At 41.4% G+C, this 21,458-nt stretch overlaps 1 protein-coding gene across 1 annotated transcript in view; it reads right to left on the minus strand.

The window, feature by feature from the left end:
* Window positions 1-21,458, minus strand: part of INSC (INSC spindle orientation adaptor protein) — a 170,639-nt gene that overhangs the window by 98,127 nt on the left and 51,054 nt on the right. Inside the window, exon 2 of the mRNA XM_063438881.1 lies at window positions 5,618-5,734. Coding sequence (XP_063294951.1) covers window positions 5,618-5,661 — 44 coding nt within the window. The 5' untranslated portion in view covers window positions 5,662-5,734. The remainder of the gene's footprint in view (window positions 1-5,617; window positions 5,735-21,458) is intronic.

Genomic DNA, 21,458 nt, shown 5'->3' on the forward strand with positions numbered 1-21,458 from the left:
CCCACACACTCCCGGTTTCCAGTGCCAGAGGATGCAAAGCAGCCCCAGAGCATCACCGAGCCACCACCATGCTTAACCTTAGACAGAATGTTCTTTTCAGCATACCGTATATACTCGAGTATAAGCCGACCCGAATATAAGCCGAGGCCCCTAATTTTACCCCCAAAAACTGGTAAAACGTATTGACTCGAGTATAAGACTAGGGTGGGAAATGCAGCAGCTACTGGTAAATTTCTAAATAAAATTAGATCCTAAAAAAATTATATTAATTGAATTTTTATTTGCAGTGTGTGTGTATGAGTGCAGAGTGTGTGTATGAGTGCAGAGTGTGTGTATGAGTGCAGTGTGTGTATGAGTGCAGTGTGTATATGAATGCAGTGTGTATATGAATGCAGTGTGAGTGCAGTGTGTGTGTGAGTGCAGTGTGTGTGTATGTGCAGTGTGTGTGTATGAGTGTAGTGTGTGTGTATGAATGCAGTGTGTATATGAATGCAGTGTGTGTGAGTGCAGTGTGTGTGTGTGTGTGTGAATGCAGTGTGTATATGAGTGCAGTGTGTGTGTGTGTGTGATGCAGAGTGTGATGCAGAGCCTTGGTGGGGGGTGGGCATTTTAATATATTTTTTATTATTATTATTATAATTTTTTGTTATATTATTATTTTTTTATTACTATTTTTATTATTATTGTATTAATATTATTTTCATTTTTGTTTTGTTATATTATTAATTTATTTATTTTTATTACTATTATACATTTTTTTGCCCCCCCCTCCCTGCTTGCTAGCTGGCCAGGGAGGGGGGCTCCTTCCCTGGTGGTCCAGTGGGATTGGTAGTTCAGTGGGGGAGCTGTGGGGGCTGTCAGAGAGTTTACTTACCTCTCCTGCAGCTCCTGTCAGCTCTCTCCTCCTCCGCGCCGGTCCGTGCAGCTCTTCTGTCAGCTCACAGTGTAAGTCTTGTGAGAGCCGCGGCTCTCGCGAGACTTACACTGGGAGCTGACCGAGGTGCTGAACGGACGGCGCGGAGGAGGAGAGAGCTGACAGGAGCTGCAGGAGAGGTAAGTAACATCTCTCACAGCCCCTGTCTGTATTATGGCAATATAAATTGCCATAATACAGACTATTGACTCGAGTATAAGCCGAGTTGGGGTTTTTCAGCACAAAAAATGTGCTGAAAAACTCGGCTTATACTCGAGTATATACGGTATGCTTCATTCTTCTTCCTTCAGACATACCAATGGTGTGTCTAGGAACATTTAGTGCCTTCCCTATCTTTGTGTATCCTATTTCTTGTTTGTGAAGGGCGACGATCTCTTCTCTTAACTTTGTGGATCATTCTTTTGACTTAGCCACATTTCTAACATGCTGTCAAACGTGACACTCAATAAACCCCTAGCCAGTTCAGATAGTTCCAGCTTAAGCACACTTGGTGCTACTAGTAAGCTCTTCGTTAGTTTCACCAGGTGTGCTTGAGACAACACCTATTTTGCATATTTGTGCTGTTCAGTGGGATTCTATTCAGGGAGTTGAATAATTTTAAGACTAGAGAAGTCAATATAAGTTGAATATGGGGAAACCACTTGAAGCATTAGATGTATTTAAATTGCTTTTGATTTATTCATTGCAAAGTCTGTACATTTTGAAAGTCTGTACATTTTGACAATAAAACTGATTTTCAATGGTTGAATTATTTTGATTACATCTGTAGATGGTGTTAAGGCATATTTTATTGGAAAACTAGACAACATTTTGGCTCCCAAAGGAACCTTTATCAAGGTACTGTTGGGGGTCAAAGTGATGTATGGTTTTCCAATAAAATCTTGCTAAACACTATCGATGTGTCCGGTACAACTTTCTTTATGATTATTGATACATTGGGAATACTTCCAATTTTAGCAAGTGCCACTCCACTTTATGCGTTCACATGAAGGTCACAATTTCCACTTTTGTGCAATTTTCAATTTCCACTTTTTTTGCAATAAAAAATTTAGAAAATTATATTTTGTTTAAAAAGAAAAAGCAAAACAACTGGTTCACGGATTGCAGGATAAAACTTACCAGGAAAGGTTAAAGGATCTTAACATGTATAGCTTGGAGGAAAGACGAGATAGGGGGGATATGATAGAAACATTTAAATACATAAAGGGAATCAACACAGTAAAGGAGGAGACTATATTTAAAAGAAGAAAAAAGACCACAACAAGAGGACATAGTCTTAAATTAGAGGGGCAAAGGTTTAAAAATAATATCCGGAAGTATTACTTTACTGAGAGGGTAGTGGATGCATGGAATAGCCTTCCAGCTGAAGTGGTAGAGGTTAACACATTAAAGGAGTTTAAGCATGCGTGGGATAGGCAAAAGGCTATCCTAACTATAAGATAAGGCCAGAGACTAATGAAAGTATTTAGAAAATTGGGCAGACTAGATGGGCCGAATGGTTCTTATCTGCCGTCACATTCTATGTTTCTATGTTTAAAATCCCTAGACTTCCTGGTTTTGGTTCTTTTGAATTTACATAACATTTACATAAACACATATCAGAGAAAATCTCCATATTGAATTTATTTGTTCCACTTAAATTATTGTCAGTATTGATATCTTCTAAATCGCTAAGTTTAAAAAAAATCAAAAAGTTAGAAAGGTTGGAAAATTTGCAGGCTAACTGCTTTAAATTCTTTTTGTTGGAGTTTTTTGTGCTTTTTTTAGTTTCAAAATGAAAAACAAAAATATAAAATCTATGCGTAGCGAAGCATGATCTCTTCCACACGCTGTATAGTACTTTATTTGATTAATTCAATCTTTGGCACAAATGATTTAAATGAAAAATGAGCCATTTCTGGCTCTTACAGCATGTGCTAAAATCAAATTTCACAATATATTCTCTGCATAAAAACCTGGAAAGTGACTGTAAGTATCAGACCGGGATGTGATTGTTCTAGCTCGTACTTCACCTAACCTGTGACACTACATTAAACACGAATCTCTACAATAAATGCGTTCTGGGAGTCTGTAGTGTTTAGAGTGTAGCTATTTGGAGAATGCTCTGAATGTAATGAGGTTTTAGAATATGCCGTATTATATCCAACACTCGCTCAGGAAATGCAAACGTCAAACAACTCCCATGATGCATTTGCAGGCTATGGGACGATGGACATCATTTGAATGAGGGCTCAAAGTACTTAGGGTGAAAAACTTCTCACACAAAGAAAAATTGGTCTTTTCGCCAGAAAAAAAGACACCTGTTTCTGCCAATTTATCATGTAAAAAACAATAAAAAAACTGGAAGGCAGCCAAACAACAGTGCTGAGTTCAAATGTCCGCACCTGCCATATTCTCTACCCATTGCTGTTGATTCTATATTTCTCTTCCTCTTATTAAAACACGAAACAATGACACTTCCTTTTATGACAGTGTAACTGTTGTATTGCTTTAAGGTTTAACTTCCCTTTTTCCTAATTCACATCAGAGCTCGATTATTGAGTCCTTGAGAACTGTTGTCTGACTTCCTGCTCTAGATTCCCAGATGCAGCAACGCAACTAGCTAATCCTACCTCCCTGCGTTCCACATCATGTATCACCATGTATCCAGATTCTGGCATTGTTTGTTTAATCATCACTCTATCATGGATCTTCTTTTACATGGAAGAATCTATCGGACTGATCTCTACTACCAACATGGATTGTTTTATTGAATCGCTCGGACCAAAATTTATTTCAGAACGACCTTAGGAGCCAATCCAGACTATACGTTTACCCCTCTCTTCATAACCCTTGCTTTGGATTGACTACAGGTTATGACCTGGACTTTGATTGTAATACAATTCAGCTAGGCTAGGTATTCCTTTTCACCCTCACTCTCCTTGGATAGATATTGCCACATCATTCTTACCATGAACTTCTCCTGTTCCCCTGTCAACCACTTAAAGGTATTCAAGTTCTACAGCTTTATATTACTTGCATCCAACTGCATTCATTTAGTGGATTACACCACCAAATGTATTTCTGTCATAATTTTATTTAAGTTTTGCTCTTTAATTAAATACGAGAGTGCATTACAATTTAAATTTACAGTAGTTTTCTTAAGATCCATATTGTTATCAACTGGTTGGATTCAGAGAACCTGACAGCACCCATTGGTGAGATTATCGAATTTCTAAACATCCCAAACTTAAAATGAGCTCTAAAAAGACCCCGAGTTCCATGCAGCGCTATCACTAAGACTCAAATCTCTAATAAGTGACATTTTGAGCGATAATTAACGAATGGCTCTGTACGGTATTATATCCAACGTTCTCCATTTTCCATCGTCCAGCAACCCTCAGGTACTGACTGAAGCTTGGAAGATAAATCACTTTATTTATTCTTCCATTGTTACCATATTGTCATTTGTTACTATAGCATTGTCACCATTCATACTTGTAGTTTGCCACTCTAATTTTCTGTTCATGTCGTTTTTTTATTATTGTAAATTAATACATAACCAATATTTCACGTTAGAACGTGTTAGAATTTGGTTGGTAAACCTTTCAATGGTATACAACAAATGTTTACTCTACCCTTCCCCTCACTCTCCTTTGCTCCTCCTGGCTGTAAATACCTTCATAAAACTATTTTATCTCCATCTCTGTTCTTTTGGCCTCACCTCACACTCCCAGAAACAACAATACTGCAGCTCTTCATATTTTTTTCAGCACTACCCACCCACCATCCTCTCCTCCGCCCACCCAGTTTCCTACTAAATATATTGCATGCTCCTCCATCTGTTTGAGAGTCGCACTTAATTACCTCTTCATTCCCTTTATATTTTGCCAATAGCTGCAACTCTCTGTTAACTTCTTTGGGCCATCACTTTCAAATTCCCCATGCTACCTCTTGTCTCAAATCCCTATTATATAATTTAGATTGTAAGCTCACAGGGTATCTAGCAGATTACTTTGTATAAAAGAGCTTCAATGACTAGATTTAAGCTTACGGGCAGGGCCCTCTCTATTACATCTGATCTGGTGCAGATACATGTTCTGGCTCCGTTATGTGCAGATATTACCAAATGTCTAATTTTCTGACCCAACTTTAATAAAATGTAATCTGCCTTATTCAGCAAACCATGAGTAATGACTTCCAACATAGACGAGAACAAGCTAAGCTGAAGTTGTTTTCTTTGATTTTGTTAATGTCTTCCTGTTTTTTTTTAAGACGATTTCATGAATATTCTCATCAATAGATGTTCATTACCGAACTGGTTTGTACGATAATGATTTGATGGCAACCAGCGCCCATTGACGACCATCTTGCAATCTGTTAATCTTCTAATGTCAGGATGTATTAATAACCTTCACACTGTGAGCAAAGCTTCAACTGTGTCCATGTCTTTAGGCGACTCAGTAATTTATACTGGATAACTAAATGTATCAACACAATAAACTGCAATATAGCACAACTACCCAGATCTGGGTTTTCCCTGTTTGGGGCACATCTGGAGATTGCTTCAAATGAGTTGTTCACCTTTTGTGGATCAAACACAGAAGCAGATGTGTGGAAGGTAGAACTTGATGGACCTGTGTTTTTTTTTTTCCACTCTAGATTACTATGTTACAATGTTACATTATATTAAGAAGGCCTTACCGTTGGACTGGCGATGGATTTAAGAGGCCATGTTGAAATGCCATTTTTATCTTGACCCAAAATCTGAATTAGTCATCCAGTCCGTCCAGTGTGAAATAAAAAAAAATATATTTTCACCTAAAAAAATACAAAAATAATAAGAATTGAATATATACTTTTATCAATTATTATAATCAAAGATGACGATTACCGTATCCACTTATTAAAGTAAAATTAGTAAATTATACCTCGAAAGAAAAAAATAAAAGGAGTTAATGTCTTACCCCAGTGCTTGCTGGTGATTATAGAAAACATAAAGAGTGAAAATTTATGTAATTTTTTTATTATCGAAAACACAGTGAAACACAAAGACAGCTAGTCCGCTCAGAGAACAGCTCCCCATTTCCCCTTTTAGACAACCACAGAAAAGAGGCTTTTTGGTGCACAGGGGTCCAAGCCATCTGCTACCCAGGGGTCAGGTAGCAATTTCATCCCTAAGTTATTTAAAAGAAACTGAAGAAGACATTGCTTCATTTTATTGTGTTAATCCTGCTCGATTCTTGCTACATTTGTATATTATAAGTGTCTGCTTCAACAATAAACTCTCCTAAGTATTAATTGCTTCCAGTCCTGCATGTAAAGTACAATATATTCATTTAACGAGTCTGTAATCCAGTGGAAAGGCAAGTAGCCAGCCCTGAAGGCACTCAGAAATTATCCGGCAACTCTAAACTCTTATTAGTTCTGAACGTCGTCAATAAAAGTTATTAATCTACAAGCGCAATATTTACACTATGCAGTCTTTTACCATCCAGATATCCTGCGATTATTTTTTTCCTACATCGTTTTGGACTGCGTCAGATGCTGCCCCGAGAGATTTACTTTCTGGAAACCATATTGTAAATGAACACAATAATTATCCAAAAACAAATAAAGGTGTGAAAAGAAAAGGTTTGTCTGTTTTTTATTATTATTAATATTATTTAATAAATGCAATCTTGGTTTCTCTGCCATTCGATTCTCTACAAATAATTAATGATATTGGTTGTGGGTTCTCATCTCCCTCCCTGTGAAATATAAGTCATAAAGCTGGTTCATATTCTGGCAGCACGCAATATCTAGAAACCTCAAAGATAATATGAATAATATTATTACACAATAACATATTTTTCTGTGTTTTTTTGTTTCTGTTTTGTTCTTTTTTTTTGTTTTGTTTGTTTGTTTTCAGTTTTTACTTAACACCCTTACTACAGACATATTTTAGCATAAACCACCCTAGATGGATTTGATATTAACCTACAGTTCACAGAATGATAAAAATTTAAAGTCAGATGAATTTGTACATTTCTAATTTTTCATTTATCTATATTTCCAGACTTGAAATATTGCCAAGATTAAAAATCGTATAATTTTATTTTTGGAATTTTATCTGGTATTTTCAATTATTATTATTGTTATTATTTATATAGCTCCAGCAAATTTCGTAGCGCTGTACAATGGATGGACTAACAGACACGTAATTGTAACCAGACAAATGGCTGCAAGGGGAACAGAGGGCTCGAGGGCCCTGCTCAATGAGCTTACATGCTAGAGGGAGTGGGGTATAGTGGCACAAAGGGTATAAGTAGGGGTGATGAAATATGTTTAAAAAAAAAAAAGTATTCACTGAGAACTTGGGTTATTTTTGACAGTTGCAGGAGAGGAGTCATGGCAGGGGAGGGGGGAATGAAAACCCACTAACAATTGAAATGATGTGCTTTCCTGAAGAAGTAAGTTTTCAAAGATTTTTTTAAAGGAGTGGAGACTGGGTGGAAGTCTAATGGAGAAGGGAAGAGAGTTCCACAGAAGAGGTGCAGCCCTGGAGAAATCTTGCAGGCGAGCGTAAGAGGTGGGCGTACGGACAGAGGATATACGTAGGTCTTTGCCAGAGCGCAGGGGCCTCGGCAGGACATACTTGTGTATTAGGGAGGATAGGTAGGTTGGAGAAGCATTATGTAGGGATTTGTAAGCAAGCACCAGAATCTTAAATTAAGCCCTATATCTAACTATCAATGTGTGTTAAACCTCACTAGCAGGTTTCATTAAAGTGTGAAAAGTGCATACATTTTTCACACAAATCACTGGGGGGATGGGACAGGAGACGATGGGCTGTAGTGGTTATGGTACTTAGAGGGCTCCTTTAGCATACAAAAAACATATTCATATGTAATGCATTATGATTTGATTATTTAGATTATTACTGCTCATCCTTTGACATAGAAGTAAAACCAATATTTCCTTTGCTATCAGTGTTTTGTTGACAAGGCCATTTGTGTTATCGGTAAGTAGAGGATATCTGATATGAGAGACCAAGTTGGAACCATTTAGTTCACATAGTTAGTCTAAAACATTAATATTTTTCTACATTTTAATTCCTGCAATTTTTTCTAAAACGTACCTGTCGGATTTCTCTCTGCTGCCCCTGGTGGTTGGGGAATTTAGGGTTTCTTGAAAAATATATTTTCTAAACTAGAATTATTTTTATACCATGGCAAAAATAAATTTCTCTGTTAAAAAGGAAGGAATGCAAATTATAAAAAAAAAACAAAAAAAGTTTAATTTCGAAGAAGGATGAATTGTTGCTTTTTCATGCTGCTATTTATTGCATTTCTTTTTTACTGTTAAAATTCTGAAATATTTCACGGCGATGTACAGTTGGCATAGTAGAGAAAATATATATTGGTGGACAAAAGTCCAGGATTTTTTCTGCATTTGAAGAATGGAGAAGATTAAAAGAAATCGAGACCTTTTCAAGCTAACTGGCGATGCAATGCATGAAGCGTAACGCACACATTTTCCATTAATAAAAAACTTGGACAGAATACAGAATAGTTTATGGATACCGTGAAAATGTCTACGATCAGAAAGGATTCTAGTAATTTATCCAACACTTTCAATATTATTAAGTATAAAGGATTTTTGTTCATAGGGTTTTCTGAAGGTTTGATTCACATATTCTGAATTTCTTTATTAACATAGTTAAGAATTTTACAATAATTATTGGGGCTTCTAATAAAGTAATTAAGCATATTATTCCTAAATTTTGACACTCCGTTTTCATACAATTTTCCATTGAGTCTTATATTTATGTATTATTTTATACCTTTTATTTTTATTTTTATTACTTTTTAACACATTGATGCTTTATATTAAAGGTTTGGATGATTCTTTGCAGCGGTGGAAATGTTATGGGGGGTTTTGTGTTTTTTTTGTTTTTTTCCTTAAGGTTTGTTTAATTATCCTTTTCTTTTTCTTTTTAAGTAGAAAGCTGTTTGCGCTATCAAAGCGAGAATGCACATTTAATGTAAATTTATATAATTAATAGTAAAGAAAAATAACAAAATGAATAATTGCAAATGCTCATTAGAAAAAAATGTAAAATGCTAAAAAAGGATTTAATTAAATTGTGTGATATTTTGTGCTATGCCAAATAAATAATTTGTCCAATATTCACTGAAGGTTAAAAGAAAAAAAAAATCTCCTTCAAGAGAAATTCTGAATTCCGATCTCTCCAACTGCAAATGTTCTGAGAGAAGTCTTACCTCATTAGCCCTCATTAATGCCATATTAGAGTGATACATGGCACTTCGCAAATATGAGCAGAAAGCAAAACACAAGGTGGAACGGTTGGATAATATTTAGCACAATGTAAGTTATTAATGTCTTAAAACCAAAGATAATGCAGAGTAGGATTAAGGTTGTAAAGCGCTGCGGAATTTGATGGCGCTATATAAATATCATAATAATAATAATAATAATAATAATAATAATAATAATAAGGTTGCCCAGGGCCCTAGGCAGGATGCCAGATTGGGGCACCATCCTAAAGCCCTGGGCTCTGTTTCTGTGAGTACTGTGTGTGATGGATGAGTGTTGTATGTATGTGTAGGAGACTGAGCATTGCCCGTGTATGAGCAGGGCTGTTATAATGCATGGGCATGCTGGGCAGTAGGCTTGACAACTTTTCTGTATATTTTTCCAGGAGATTTATTCAAAACCTTCAATCCCTCTTTATTAAAACGTGTAGATGGACTAATCACCCCAGTATCAGCTGTTGCGATCTGTTGCGATCTTGCTGTGTGCAAGCCAAAATCGATACACATCTTTTTCAAGCCGTAAAGCTATAGTAGTTTTTGCCTAACGATTTTAACAGTTTAATGGTTAACTGATTCTGTTGGGGGGTACCAATGAATCTAATCTTAATTTTTTCGATAATGTAAGTTGTGCAGGCAGAATACCAGTGTACTACTTTGCTTGTGGGGCTATGATGCTGTTAAGACGGCCCTGTATATGAGAATGTGAGTGTAGCAGCTGGTTGTTGTCAGGGCCGACGCTACCATAAGGTGGCACAGGCGGCCTTAGGGCGCTCCTGCCCGGGGGGCGCAAATATCCAGTTGACCGGCAGGAGAGAAGTGCACAGCACTCCTCTCCTGTCGATCATTTCCTGTAGCATGGCCGAGCGCCAGTACCTCTGTAGCCCAGCGCAGGAGGAGAAGGCACACGAGTGGGCTCTGATCCAGATCTGCATTTTCTGTATAGCTCCCTCATGTGCCCTGTAGAGGTCCTGGGAGCTATACAGGAAATGTGGATCTGGATAAGAGCTCACTCAGAGGAGCACTGCGACAGCCCACTGGACCCCAGGCTGTGGATCCACTCTAGGTCTCCAAAAGTTAGGGTGATTGGGTGGATTGAAGTGTGTGTGTTTGTGTCTTACAATACTGCCCTTGTTCCCTTACCCCCATAATGCTGCTCTACCACCCCATACTTCTCCTATCCCCCCGTAGGGGCTATCTCCCCTCCCACCATAGCCCCTGTCCCACACAATCCTGTCCCTTCCCCCCACAATAGCCCCAGTCCCCCAAAGTGGGGATTATACTACTACATTATACTACTTCATTATGAGAGCTTGTATAAACGCTCTACACAAGGTGAGTGAGTACTTACATACTTTGTTGCCTTTTATTCACTCATCGTATTAAACACTACACTACATTCTCTCTCTCATTTTTTCAGATTTTTAGAAGAATTTGGGTAATACTTCTGTATATTTTTATTTATTTGCTTATTATGTATATGTTTAATTTTCCTTTTTGTTTATTACTTGTCATATTTGATTATTTTGCAGATTTTTAGAAGAAAATGTGGGCAATACTTCTGTATATTTTTTATTTATTTGCTTTTTTTTTGCAAATTATGTTTTTGTTTCATTCTCCTTTTTGTTTATTACTTGTTATATTTGGTTATTTTGCTTCGGTGCATCCTGTTTCTGTACTGTTTGTTCAAACTCTATCATGTCTGATAAAATCCCTTTTAAGATCTCATTCAGCAGACATTGTTCCTCTAGGTAAAAATCTTACAAATGAAGAGTCGTCGATGGACTCTCTCCAGCTACTAGAAGCTGAATCATAACCTTTTAGATAGAGGTTAACGATTTAACAACACAGCTAATTAAATGCTATGCATTTTTTGTCTTTGCCCCAAATATCACTGAAAATATCTAACTACAAATCATCACACTTTGTGCAGTACAATTCTTCAAATAAAACAGGGCAGACATTGTTCCTCTAGGTAAAAATACTACACTCTATTTTCTCTCTCATTTTTACAGATTTTTAGAAGAAAATGTGGGCAATACTTCTGTATATTTTTTATTTATTTGCTTTTTTTTTTGCAAATTATGTATTTGTTTCATTCTCCTTTTTGTTTATTACTTGTTATATTTGTTTATTTTGCTTCGGTGCATCCTGTTTCTGTACTGTTTGTTCAAACTCTATCGTGTCTGATAAAATCCCTTTTAAGATCTTATTCGGGAGACATTGTTCCTCTAGGCAAAACTCTTACAAACGCAGAGTCATCGATGGACTCTCTCCAGCTGCTAGAAGCTGAAACATAACCTTTTAGATAGAGGTTAACGATTTAACAACACAGCTAATTAAATTCTAATAATTTTTTGTCTTTGCCCCAAATATCACTGAAAATATCTAACTACAAATCATCACACTTTGTGCAGTACAATTCTTCAAATAGAACAGGGCATGTTCTTGAAATAGCCCTCAGTAAACATGTGAAATTACTGCTTTTATCCACACAGAATTTATATTATTACAACATTAACAAACAGTGATTCAGAAAGCAACTTCCATATATAATTCACTCATCAAGTCTTAAAGTTGTCACGATTCTGGGAACCTAACACGCTAACAGGTCACAGAGAGGAAAAGGTGCAGTACTGGTCCTTAGAATGGCCGGGTTAAGCACACCAAGAATAGTCAGGAGACAAGCCGAGTAAGGGGAGCCAGAAAACAGGAAAACGAGAAACAAGCCGAGGTCAAAGGGATGGAGAATACAGGAGAGTCGGAGAAACAAGCCAAATAATCGGTAACCAGAGAGAAACACAAGCAAACAGCAATACAGGTAACCAAAGACCACAACAGGGCACAGAGAGACAGGAAAGGTAAGTATTTAAATCCTGTGCTTAATTCTGATTGGATAACTTCCAATCAGAATTAACAATCACACGTGGGGGATATTTATACCTCCCACCGTGATTATTGTGCTGTAGCTTTAACGCCGGGTCACGTGAGTGACCCCGGCGTTCAGATATTTGTGCCGGCTCCCAGCGTGCAGCGTTATACATGCTGCCGCTGGGAGGAGGAGAGGAGGACGCGAGCAGCGTGTCAGGAAGAGAGGACGCCGCTCACTGACAGGTAAGGGGAGAGGGGACCGCGGGCAGCGACGGACCAAGGGTGAGTGCTGCGAGAGGATTGCAGCCTCCCCTCAGATTCTCCCGCGGAGCCCTGACAAAAGTCTAACCAACTTTCTCTTACACAAGTTGTAAAACACCTTCAGGTATCCGAACACCATCACCTGTACCTACACATCCATCTGTCTCACATCTCCACCAGTACCCACACCTTCACCTGTGTCTACATCTCCACCTGTACCCACACCTCCACCTGTACCCACACCTTCACCTGTGCATGCATCTCCACCAGTACCCACACCTTCACCTGTGTCTACAACTCCACCTGTACTCATACCCTCACCTGTACCCACACCTTCACCTGTGTCTACATCTCCACCTGTACCCACACCTCTACCTGTGCCTACATGTCCACCTGTACCAACACCTTTACCTGTTCTCACATCTCCACCTGTGCCTACATGTCCACCTTTACCAACACCTTCACCTGTACTCACACCTGTACCCATATCTTCACCTGTGTCTACATCTTCACCTGTACCCACACCTCCATCTGTAGCAACACCTACACTTATACTCACACCTCCACCTGTACCATGACCTCCACCTATATCAACACATCCACTGTACTCACACTTCCACATGTGCCAACACCGCCACCTGTAATCACACCTCCACCTGTACCCACACTGTCACCTGTACTCACCTGTCCATCTGGACCCACACCATCACCTATACCCACCCCTCCATCTGTACTCACACTGTCACCTGCACCCACACCTCCACCTTTACCCCCAACTCGAGCTCTAACCACACCACCACTTGTACCCATATCCCCACCTGTACCAACAACTCTATCTGTACCCACACCTCTGCATGTGCCCACCTTTTAAGAAGCTCTAGTCGACCAATATGTCCGCTCAGAAGCAATGTGTGTCAGCTGTGAATTTTACCAATGTTTGTCTTTCTAGATCTATTTTCCACCAAAAATGTTACCTTTCGCTTATTATTTGAAAACACGTGCCGTTGATCTGTCCATTTTCTATTTCTATATTCAAATTGTGGATATCATCGCCACGACACCAATTTATCTTCCATTTACATCACAAAATAAACACTACAACCAAACCGTCATCCCAACTCCAAACCAGAGAAAACTCTTAACCAGATTGTTCTAAGTCTTTAACCCCTTAAGGACCAAACTTCTGCAATAAAAGGGAATCATGACATGTCACACATGTCATGTGTCCTTAAGGGGTTAAAGGTATATTAACTTTAAAGGAAACATAGTATCCTTAGTGTTACACATGTTGCTTATAGTTTTTAGATGCAGGGTTTAATGTTTTTAAAATTTGTTTAAAAAAAATGTAAGACCATTAAATGTACCTGTAATCCAATATTGATATAGTTTCCGCATTCTGTGAGAACATGAAGAGTGATGATCTCTGGTCCAATCCAATGCTTCTCACAGAGAAGCAATGAGAACACACGCGCAGGCATGGCAATCCAATGCTTCTTATAGACAGAGAAGTCAAATGTGAATATCTTGTAAAATCAAGAATCTTAAAGAGGAATTCCCTTTGATGTTAGTCTGGCAGCCACTAAAGGTGTGTTATACACAAAGCGTAAACCTTGATGTTTATATGGTGCATCCATGAACCAAAACCACTTCATTAAGATGTATGGCTTTGGTTCTTAAAGCGTCCCTTTACGGCATGCAGTTCCATGGTGTTCTTTAACACTACTTCCAACATTCCAAGTGGCACATTCTTTTTTATCAATCATTTCTAAGTATAGAAAGTAATATAGTTATAATTGTACCCATCGAATAATGCAGTTAGTGCGTGGCCACCGTGTCTCTGACTCCTGGCAAGGTACTGAATAGACAATTGAGACTAATTTCAATTTACCAGCAGAAAGCATCAGCAATTTACTTTAAAACTTGGGCTCTGACCATATTTAGAAAATTAAAATACATTTTATTTTACCCGCAAACAGAACAAAACACGCTATTGCCTTAAAAATGTACGGACATATAACATAGAGGATTAGAATACAAACAAGTCAAAAGTTAGAAGCCCACAGGAATGTCTTAGTGGCCCTAGAGAGTTACTGTGATTGTCACTCATAGAATACATTCCCTTTAACCAATGGTGGAACTACTGAGGTCAAGGGGTTGCAGCTGCGACCGAGCCTGTCACTACAAGCTGCCCAGCCGCCCTGCAGACCTCTGCAGCCGAGGTGCCACCAGCCATGTGTTGTGGCCCCAGCCCGCACTGTGTAACCCTCGGGGCCGCATGTTAAGGGGCCCATCAGGTGGCCAATGCTGTTAGGGCCACCCGATGGAAATTAATTTGTGATGATGTCAGATGCTAGGAGGAAGTGACTGCCCTGGTCACTTCCTCCAAGCAACCGCAGGAAGCCGCGCAGGAGGCAGTGGCGGATCCAGAGCCTGATCTCGGGAGGGGCACTTGTAGATTATTTTAAAAAAAATAATCCTGGCACAATAACCACTACAGCTCAGTGTAGTAGTTATGGTGCCAGTAGTGCCAGGATCCCACCCCAGAGTTTAAGAACAGTTTGACAATTTACCTGGGGTCTGCTGGGATATAGGGCATAGGAGAAGTGGTGTGTGTTAGGGGTGAAGTGTGTGTGTGTGAAAGGTGCAGTGTGTGTGTGAGCGGTGAAGTGAGTGTGAGTGCGTAAGGGCGGCAGTGTGTGTTTAGGGGGCAGTGTGTGTATGGGGCACTGTATGTCTGTGTTTTGCATGTGGGGGCACTGTATGGATGTGTGGGGCAGTGTGTGTATGGGGGGGCACAGTGTGTATGGGGGGGTTGTGTGTGTATGTGTGGGGCAATGTGTTTATGGGGGGGCAGCAGTGTGTGTAGGGCACTGTATGTGTCTGTGTGTATGGGTGTGCAGTGTGTGCGGGGCAGTATGTGTATGGGGCAGTGTGTGTATGGGGGCAGTGTTTGTGGGGCAGTGTGTGTATGGGAACAGTGTTTGTGGGACAGTGTGTGTATGGGGACGGTGTTTGTGGGGCAGTGTGTGTATGGGGGCAGTGTTTGTGGGGCAGTGTGTGTATGGGGGGGGCAGTGTTTGTATGTGGGGGCAGTGTGTGTATGGGGCAGTGTTTGTATGTCTGCAGTGTGTGTATGGGGTCAGTGTGTGTAGTGTTTGTATGTGGGGCAGTGTTTGTGGGGCAGTGTTTGTGGGTCAGTGTGTGTATGGGGTCAGTGTGTGTATGGGGTCAGCGTGTGTAAGGGGGAAGTGTGTGTAGTGTGTGTATGGGGGCAGTGTTTGTGGGGCAGTGTGTGTATGGGGACAGTGTTTGTGGGGCAGTGTGTGTATGGGGACAGTGTGTGTATGGGGACAGTGTTTGTGGGACAGTGTGTGTATGGGGGCAGAGTTTGTGTGTATGGGGGCAGTGTGTGTATGGGGGCAGTGTTTGTGTGTATGGGGTCAGTGTTTGTATGTGGGGGCAGTGTGTGTATGGGGTCAGTGTGTGTATGGGGTCAGTGTGTGTAAGGGGGATGTATGTGTAGTGTGTGTATGGGGGCAGTGTTTTTATGTGGGGCAGTGTATGTGGGGCAGTGTGTATGGAGACAGTGTATGTGGGGCAGTGTGTGTATGGGGGCAGTGTTTCTGAGTATGGGGCAGTGTGTGTATGGGGGCAGTGTTTGTGTGTATGGGGGCAGTGTTTGTATGTGGGGGCAGTGTGTGTATGGGGTCAGTGTGTGCGGGGCAGTATGTGTATGGGGCAGTGTGTGTATGGGGGCAGTGTTTGTGGGGCAGTGTGTGTATGGGAACAGTGTTTGTGGGACAGTGTGTGTATGGGGACAGTGTTTGTGGGGCAGTGTGTGTATGGGGGCAGTGTTTGTGGGGCAGTGTGTGTATGGGGGGGCAGTGTTTGTATGTGGGGGCAGTGTGTGTATGGGGGCAGTATTTGTATGTCTGCAGTGTGTGTATGGGGTCAGTGTGTGTAGTGTTTGTACGTGGGGCAGTGTTTGTGGGGCAGTGTTTGTGGGTCAGTGTGTGTATGGGGTCAGTGTGTGTATGGGGTCAGCGTGTGTAAGGGGGAAGTGTGTGTAGTGTGTGTATGGGGGCAGTGTTTGTGGGGCAGTGTGTGTATGGGGACAGTGTTTGTGGGGCAGTGTGTGTATGGGGACAGTGTGTGTATGGGGACAGTGTTTGTGGGACAGTGTGTGTATGGGGGCAGAGTTTGTGTGTATGGGGGCAGTGTGTGTATGGGGGCAGTGTTTGTGTGTATGGGGTCAGTGTTTTATGTGGGGGCAGTGTGTGTATGGGGTCAGTGTGTGTATGGGGTCAGTGTGTGTAAGGGGGATGTATGTGTAGTGTGTGTATGGGGCAGTGTTTTTATGTGGGGCAGTGTATGTGGGGCAGTGTGTATGGGGACAGTGTATGTAGGGCAGTGTGTGTATGGGGGCAGTGTTTCTGAGTATGGGGCAGTGTGTGTATGGGGCAGTGTTTGTGTGTATGGGGGCAGTGTGTGTAGTGTTTGTATGTGGGGCAGTGTTTGTGGGGCAGTGTTTGTGGGGCAGTGTGTGTATGGGGTCAGTGTGTGTATGGGGTCAGCGTGTGTAAGGGGGAAGTGTGTGTAGTGTGTGTATGGGGGCAGTGTTTGTGGGGCAGTGTGTGTATGGGGACAGTGTTTGTGGGGCAGTGTGTGTATGGGGACAGTGTGTATATGGGGACAGTGTTTGTGGGACAGTGTGTGTATGGGGGCAGAGTTTGTGTGTATGGGGGCAGAGTTTGTGTGTATGGGGGCAGTGTGTGTATGGGGGCAGTGTGTGTATGGGGGCAGTGTTTGTGTGTATGGGGTCAGTGTTTGTATGTGGGGCAGTGTGTGTATGGGGTCAGTGTGTGTATGGGGTCAGTGTGTGTAAGGGGGATGTATGTGTAGTGTGTGTATGGGGGCAGTGTTTTTATGTGGGGCAGTGTATGTGGGGCAGTGTGTATGGGGACAGTGTATGTGGAGCAGTGTGTGTATGGGGGCAGTGTTTCTGAGTATGGGGCAGTGTGTGTATGGGCGAAGTGTTTGTGTGTATGGGGGAAGTGTTTGTATGTGGGGCAGTGTGTGTATGGGGTCAGTGTGTGTATGGGGTCAGTGTGTGTAAGGGGGAAGTGTGTGTAGTGTGTGTATGGGGGCAGTGTTTGTATGTGGGGCAGTGTATGTGGGGCAGTGTGTATGGGGACAGTGTATGTGGGGCAGTGTGTGTATGGGGGGAGGGGAGGATGGAAGGGAGGATTTTTAATAAAATAAAAAAAATGTATTTAATAAAATAAATATATTTATGTCCCCCCTCCCTTCTTACCTTTATTGAGGAGGAGGGGGGGCATTTCTGGATCCCTGGTGGTCCCAGTGGGGAATCCCTGGTGGTCCAGTGGTTCCAGTGAACTCTAGCCCGCGCTCCAGGGCTAGAGTTCACTCTCGCGAGATTTGGAGCGTTGCCGTGGTAACCGCAGCAACGCTCCAAATCTCGCGAGAGGAGGACCCAGAGGAGCTGCAAGCTGAGCTCCCGGGTCCTCTCTCCTCTCCCTCCCTCCCCTGCCGGCTGCCAGCGCGATGCCTGTGGACCGGGGAGGGAGATCACTGATCACCCTCCCCGGTCCGCAGGCACATTGCAGGGCTGACACTTGGGCATACTGTTTGTATGTGTGTCTGTATGTATGTATCTATGTGTCTGTGTGTCTGCACGTATGTGTGTGTGTGTGTCTATGTCTGTGTGTTTGTATGTGTGTTTGTATGTATGTCTGTGTGTGTGTGGTTTTTTTTGTATGTGTGTCTGTATGTAAGTGTGTATGTGTGTCTGTATGTATGTGTTTGTATGTATGTGTGTATGTATGTGTGTGTCTGTATGTATGCATGTGTCTACATGTATGTGTGCCTGTATGTGTGTGTCTGTATGTGTCTATGTGTGTGTCTGCATGTGTATCTGTTTGTCTGCGTTATGTGTGGGGGGGGGGCGGGGACGTGTTGGGGCAGGGACATATGGGGGGGACCGCAGGGCAATTTTCGCACCGGGGCACCGTGGTTTCTAGTTACACCTCTGCCTCTAACCCTCCTGATAAACCCTTCCTACGTGAAACTCCTTGGTGTACTGTAACTTAAAACGTCGAATGTGACGGTAGATAAGAACCATTCGGCCCATCTATTACTGCGACATCATAATAAAAAGATATCTGCTACTTCTTTTAAGGTACTCTTCTGGCAATTGTTTGTAACAAATATTGGCCAAAATTGACTCCCTTATCATGACCCCAGCAAAGTGCAGCAGTCAAAACAAAACAGTTTCCAACATAAAAGAATAATTCAAGATAGCCACCCAGAGCATAGCAAAATGTAAAACAATAAAATACACTGAACTAATTCATTCTTCACTCATTATTTGCTGAGATGCTGATACATATTATGTATTTTAAGGGACCACACCACACTTACAGAAAAAAAAAAAAGGAATCCCACGGTTTAGTAGATATACCCCCAATTAATACATGCATGCATATTTTTATATTATGTATTCATTGGCAGTGTAGTCTAAAAGAGCTTAGATAAGCTGCAGTTTTTATGACTGCAGCCTTTGTAAACCCTCCCCTTTTTCCCTGGAAGAATCTTTCAGTCTTTTCACAGGGAAATAACATGCATGCGCGCATCGGCTTGTGAACACGTGCGCACGTCTACAGCTGAGGAGCTTGTCTGAGGTCTAGGAGGGAGGGGAAGGCAGGCACGCTCAAGTAGAGCCAACTGAAGCAGGAAAAAGTCCACCCTGACGGTTTGATTGACAGCTAGGGGGATGTTCCCTAGTTAAAGGAGCACTATAGGGTTAGGAACACAAACATGTATTCCTGACCCTATAGGGTTAAAGCCACCATTTCGCCACCCTGGTCTCCTCATGCCTTCCTAAATATAGTAAAATCTTACTTGTATTCAAGTCTGCAGCTGCTTACTTTGTCCCTGTTTCCTTTAGACCTGCCCACTGCCTGCTGACATCAGCAGAAGTGGTAGCCTGATCCAATCACGATTCTTCCCCATAGGATTGGCTGAGACTGACAAAGAGGTAGATCAGGGGCAGAGCCAGCACATTTCAAACACAGCCCTGGCCAATCAGCATCTCCTCATAGAGATGAATTGAATCAATTAATCTCTATGAGGACAGTTCAGTGTCTGTATACAGAGGGAGGAGACACTGAATGTTTTGATGCATTTTAGGTAGCAATGACACAGGAAGGATCTCTAACAGACATCTTAGGAGTGGTCAGTGAAGTTATCACTAGGCTGTAATGTAAACACTGCATTTTCTCTGAAAAGACAGTGTTTACAGCAAAAAGCCTGAAGGTAATGATTCTACTCACCAGAACAAATTCAATAAGCTGTAGTTGTTCTGGTGACTATAGTGTCCCTTTAATTTATAAAAGTACTGATATCTAATAGAAATCAGCACTTTTATAAACTGGGGTTAAACTAGGGTACTCCTCACTCATAAATCACTTCAGCAAGATATGGTGCTTTAAATGACCATGTCAACATGTAACAAATATTCTAAACATAAAATGTACAGGATGCAAAACTACAATTTTACTTACGACTTTATTCGGCAAATGCTGCAAATGGTTAAACTGAGATGACTGAGATAATTTAGACCATCGTTTAATCCAAACCATTTGGCAAATGGCCTTTTATTATCTAGAGAGCTAAATGATAGCGATTTACTGTAAATTATTCAATTAGGTACAAGAAAGAGCAACATATATGTCTGCTTGTTTAAAATGTCAAAAACAGACTCTGGTGTACTGTACCAAACAAATATCCTTAATAATATTTTTTTTTGTAGGTTGAGGTTTATTGGGATATAAACATACAGAAAAGAATAAATAACAAGTTTAATTCAGATAAAAACAAAATAAAATGTAGACGTATCTCTCAATGACATGATGGTTCTGAGCAAATGATAAACAGAACCAAAGTATAAACCATCCAGAACCAGAAAGAAAAAGATAAGGGAAGAAATAAAAACAAGTAGACACACTTGAACATTTTGAATGGATCTTGGTGCCACGGGGCAAGTCTCGGACCTCACTCGCTTTGTAAGTAAATTAATTCAATTTTCTGCTGTTGCTGTCCATCCATAATGATCTCATATAATGCAGACATCAGTCAGCCTTGGTACATGTTGAAGTATTTGTTAATTTTAAAAATGAATCACAAAACCACTGGCGGAATAACCTGCGACCGCGGTGCCTGCCAGCTATGTAACGCGGCCCCGGCATGAACGGTTTAACCGCCGGGGGCCTTTGAGGGGGCCCATCGGGTGGTCCATGCTATTTAGGATACCCAATGGCAATGAATTTCCAGGGGGCCCGGTCAGCGCTGTGGCATTTTAACAGCGCGACTGGGCCCCCTGTGATGATGTCAGGCGCTGGGAGGAAGTGACAGCCCCGGTCACTCCCCCCAGCAATCACCGTGAGCCGCGTGGGAGGAGGAAGGAGAAGAGGGAGTCAGAGTGGGAACTCTGACTCCCATCAGGCTAAGCCACTGGACCTCAGGGAAAGTCACACTCTTGCACCTAAAAGGTAGGAATCAGGAGGGTGACTAAAACATTTTGCATGTGTGTCTGTTTGTATGTGTCTGTATATGTGTGCGTTGTATGTATGTGTGTGTATGTCTGTGTTTCTGTATGTGTGTGTGTGTGTTTGTATGTAAGTGTATGTATGTGTTTGTATGTATGCGTGTGTATGTCTGTGTCTCTGTATGTATGCGTCTCTGTGCGTGTATGCGTGTGTGTTTGTATGTATGTGTGTCTGTATGTATGTGTATCTGTATGTATGTGTGCCTGTATGTATGTGTGTCTCTGTCTATGTGTGTGTCTGCATGTGTATCTGTTTGTCTGCATGTGAGGGGAGGGGGACGTATTGGAGGGCGAGGATAAACATATGGGGGATTAGACATATGGGGGGCCCCAGGGCAATTTTTGCACCGGGGCCCTGTGGTTTATAGTTACGCCTCTGTACAAAACTGCTCTAGCCAGACTCATTAAGTGAGCACTCAACCAGTCAGTCACACTCAATCTCAGGGTCTCCTTATCCTCTCCTAGGGGTAAT

Source organism: Pelobates fuscus, chromosome 12 (genome assembly GCF_036172605.1).
Source record: "Pelobates fuscus isolate aPelFus1 chromosome 12, aPelFus1.pri, whole genome shotgun sequence".
NCBI classification, from domain to species: Eukaryota; Metazoa; Chordata; class Amphibia; order Anura; family Pelobatidae; genus Pelobates; species Pelobates fuscus.